Source organism: Dipteris shenzhenensis, chromosome 24, assembly GCF_047967505.1.
Source record: "Dipteris shenzhenensis isolate YYH24624 ecotype China chromosome 24, Dip_SZ_1.0, whole genome shotgun sequence".
NCBI classification, from domain to species: domain Eukaryota; kingdom Viridiplantae; phylum Streptophyta; class Polypodiopsida; order Gleicheniales; family Dipteridaceae; genus Dipteris; species Dipteris shenzhenensis.
The window spans coordinates 39,712,334-39,715,414 of record NC_141619.1 but is presented as its reverse complement, the minus strand read 5'-3'; the positions used below and the strand labels follow the sequence as shown (position 1 = coordinate 39,715,414).

Sequence of the window (3,081 nt, the reverse complement as noted above, 5' to 3'; positions counted from 1 at the left end):
TATTATGCATAAATATATACAAAGAAAAAAGAAAACCCAACTACCTTTTAAGAAAAGGCAAAGAATTTGACCTAGATGCAACTCTAAAATACTCATTCCTGTGGCTAAAAAACTATAGTGTCCTTTTGATCTCTTCAATGATAATAGGAGCAAGCATCCTCTCACTCTGAGATCTTTGAAGATCACATCATTCGGTGTTTCCATTCCAGCATTATCAATGTTCCTCTAATCACCTGCCATAATACATATAAGGGGTCATTCAAGCTTCCTTCTTCACTCGTGAAGTATGGAGAGATGTAATCACAAGCTTGTGCAGTGAGCATGACTATTGTTATGAAGTTTTTGTAAAGTCATAATTGGTGTGCAACATGTAATAACATTATCGACTATCCCATATTACAATAGTTTTGATTTTCATTAACCCAAGTGTAGAAGCAATGCTTGTCTCGTGAAATCAGAATCATAGAGAAAATTGAAACTGTGGAGAGTGTAATGCATGCCAATTTAGTTGGGAAAGTGAGATTATAGCAAGATAGGACTGAGAGTACCCTTAGATATGAAGTCAATGGCATACGTTGACATATTCATTTGATTTTTTGTAAAGTCAAAACAACATTAGGGAAAATACGAGCTGTATGAAAAAGTATAGACCCTCTAAATTCTCAACTTTTTATTTGTACAAATAATGAATAAAAGGTTATTCACATGAACACGTCTTCCCCTTAAATACTTTTTATTTGTACAAATAATGAATAAAAGGTTATTCACATGAACACGTTTTCCCCTTAAATACTTTTGTCCTTGTTTGGAAACAAAACTGGTTCATACGAATAGTTGTTGGGGCGACTTGGCAAATTTGTGATAATTGAAATCACCCCAAATTTTGCCCTTCATTGATGCGTTAACTTATATTTCACACTTAGGCACTGTGTGTTTTGTGGATAGTAGCAAGAAGACTTCTCATGAAGCTTTTGGTTGGCAATATCAACATTCGTTGGCAATGCCAAGCGTTGTGAGGCAACATGCTCGTGGTGCTTGTATGAATGAAGTAGCCACAGTAAGAGCGTTCGTAGGCCAACATTGAAGAGCAAGCATGTGGAAGGTGCCAAATGGCCATACTACAACTTGCAAGCAAGTGCCTCTACTGATGAGTAAGGCCTGATTGTTTGCGAAGCATGAGTGGGCTAAAGGGGGTCAATCAAAGGAATCCTATGAGATTTGAGATGGTAAAGACATGAATCCGAGCATTGGAGAGAGAGAGAGAGAGAGAGAGAGAGAGAGAGAGTAAAACAAGAATGAGGGAGGGGAACTAGAGAGAGAGAGAGAGAGAGAGAGAGAGAGGGACTGATATGTAAATGGACCCCCACCCCATCTCTCACAAGTCACGGTCGGCAAGTTTCGTTGCAAAACTAAAATTTCCATTTTGGGCGTAACACCAAAACAAATTTACTGAATTTCATGAACTACACACACATACACTCTTGGCCGTTACGCCCTCCCTCGCCATAGCCTCCCTCTCTGCTCCCTTCGCCATAGCCTTCCTCTCTCCCTCGTCCCATGCCTTCCTCCTGACCCCCCCCTTCCTTCCTCCCCTCCATTGCTCCATGGATCCCGACTTCCCCCGCCGTACCCCCTCCCGCCCCATCCAAGTCTCCTCCTTCTCCCTTAAGGACAAATTCCTTGGCCTCAGCGTCTCCCCTTCTTCCTTTCAATCCCTCTCTTCCGACACCACCGATGCCAATGACCTCGACGAGCTCGACGAGCAGGAAATCTGGGGCGTCGAAACTAGCTTGGTCGGCAGCGATGGTGCCCGAGGCCAGCCTTCTCTCCCCCCGAGGATCGTTTCCGGAGCCAGAGCTGCAGGCAGCCGGTCGGGTGTTCTCGAAAGCCGTAGCCCTCTGAGGGACGGAAGTCCCCCCTGGGCTTCCTCAGCTGCGGCCAGGGGCTTGAGCAGCATTTCGGGATTGTCTCCTCAGGTTAATGGTGTTCGAAGTCCGACGGGCAGGATCTTGGGCATTGAAGCAGCTTCCAGACGCATTCCCGCAGCTTCTCGCATGATCCCTCGTGTAATCCCCCAGGAAGCAAATCCTCGTAAGGGAACCTCTGAGGACGGTTCTAGCCGAATGGTACCCCAGTCTGCACCTGTCAATATTCCAGATTGGTCGAGATTTGAAACAAACAGAAACGAGGAAGGAACACGGGTACGCAATAATGACAGTGAGCAGGAGGAAGAGGATGAAGAAAGGCTTCCTCCACACGAGTTTCTTGCTCGCGAGTACGCCAGGAGTCAAATGACCTCGTTTTCTGTGTTCGAGGGTGCAGGGAGGACTTTGAAGGGCAGGGATATGAGTCGAGTACGCAACGCTGTATTGTCTTACACTGGGTTCATTGAGTAGGCCATATTCACGTGGAAGCGGAACGGAGGGGCAGGCTCTTGTAAATTGCATGTTCATAGAAACCGTTTTGTCAAAAAAGCAAAAGTGGCGTTGTACTGTATACTTCATGTTAAAAGGCGGCGAAAGTGCCGTTCTCTGTAAAGCTGGACAAATGTATATATACCATGCTGATTGAGGCTGGAAGGATTGACTCATAAGTGATTCTGTAAGTAACATTGTTTGAGATAGTTAAAGATGTTCTTTGTCAAGATATATAGTACGGGGAGGAGGCAATTTGTTATGGAGCTTCAATGTGATGTTTGATATTCCATACGCTCTTGTTCCACGTTTGTTCCTTCATTCTATTTCTTGGACATTGCACTGTCTCAAGATGCTAGAACTCACTCAAAAGGATTTTGTGACTGAGTTTGGTTTCCATCTGCTCTGGACTTTGGTTAACCAGCACGTAAGCCTTAAGTGTCAGAGATATGGCTGCTCAGATGTGACATTCTTGTCAATAAATGTTATAAGTGTGGCGAGCAGTGTGCATTTTCAGGATAGAACCTTTGCATTAGCGATTCGTCTGTGCATCAAGTGAGGTCTGCCTTCACGTGTTGTTCGCTATTTTAAACAAAGCAAATGCCTTCAGGTCTTGAAAGCCGAAGACTATCTGTGCAAGGCTTGTGGAAGACATGCATGCACGGGT

General features: G+C 44.6%; 1 protein-coding gene across 1 annotated transcript; it reads left to right on the top strand.

Annotated features, from left to right (window-relative positions):
- The first annotated feature begins 1,489 nt into the window (after nucleotides 1–1,489).
- Nucleotides 1,490–2,735, top strand: LOC147886592 (uncharacterized). Its single transcript, XM_087395714.1, has one exon. The coding sequence runs from the start codon at nucleotides 1,605–1,607 to the stop codon at nucleotides 2,394–2,396; it is 792 nt and encodes a 263-aa protein (XP_087251840.1). The 5' UTR covers nucleotides 1,490–1,604; the 3' UTR covers nucleotides 2,397–2,735.
- Nucleotides 2,736–3,081: the final 346 nt, after the last annotated feature.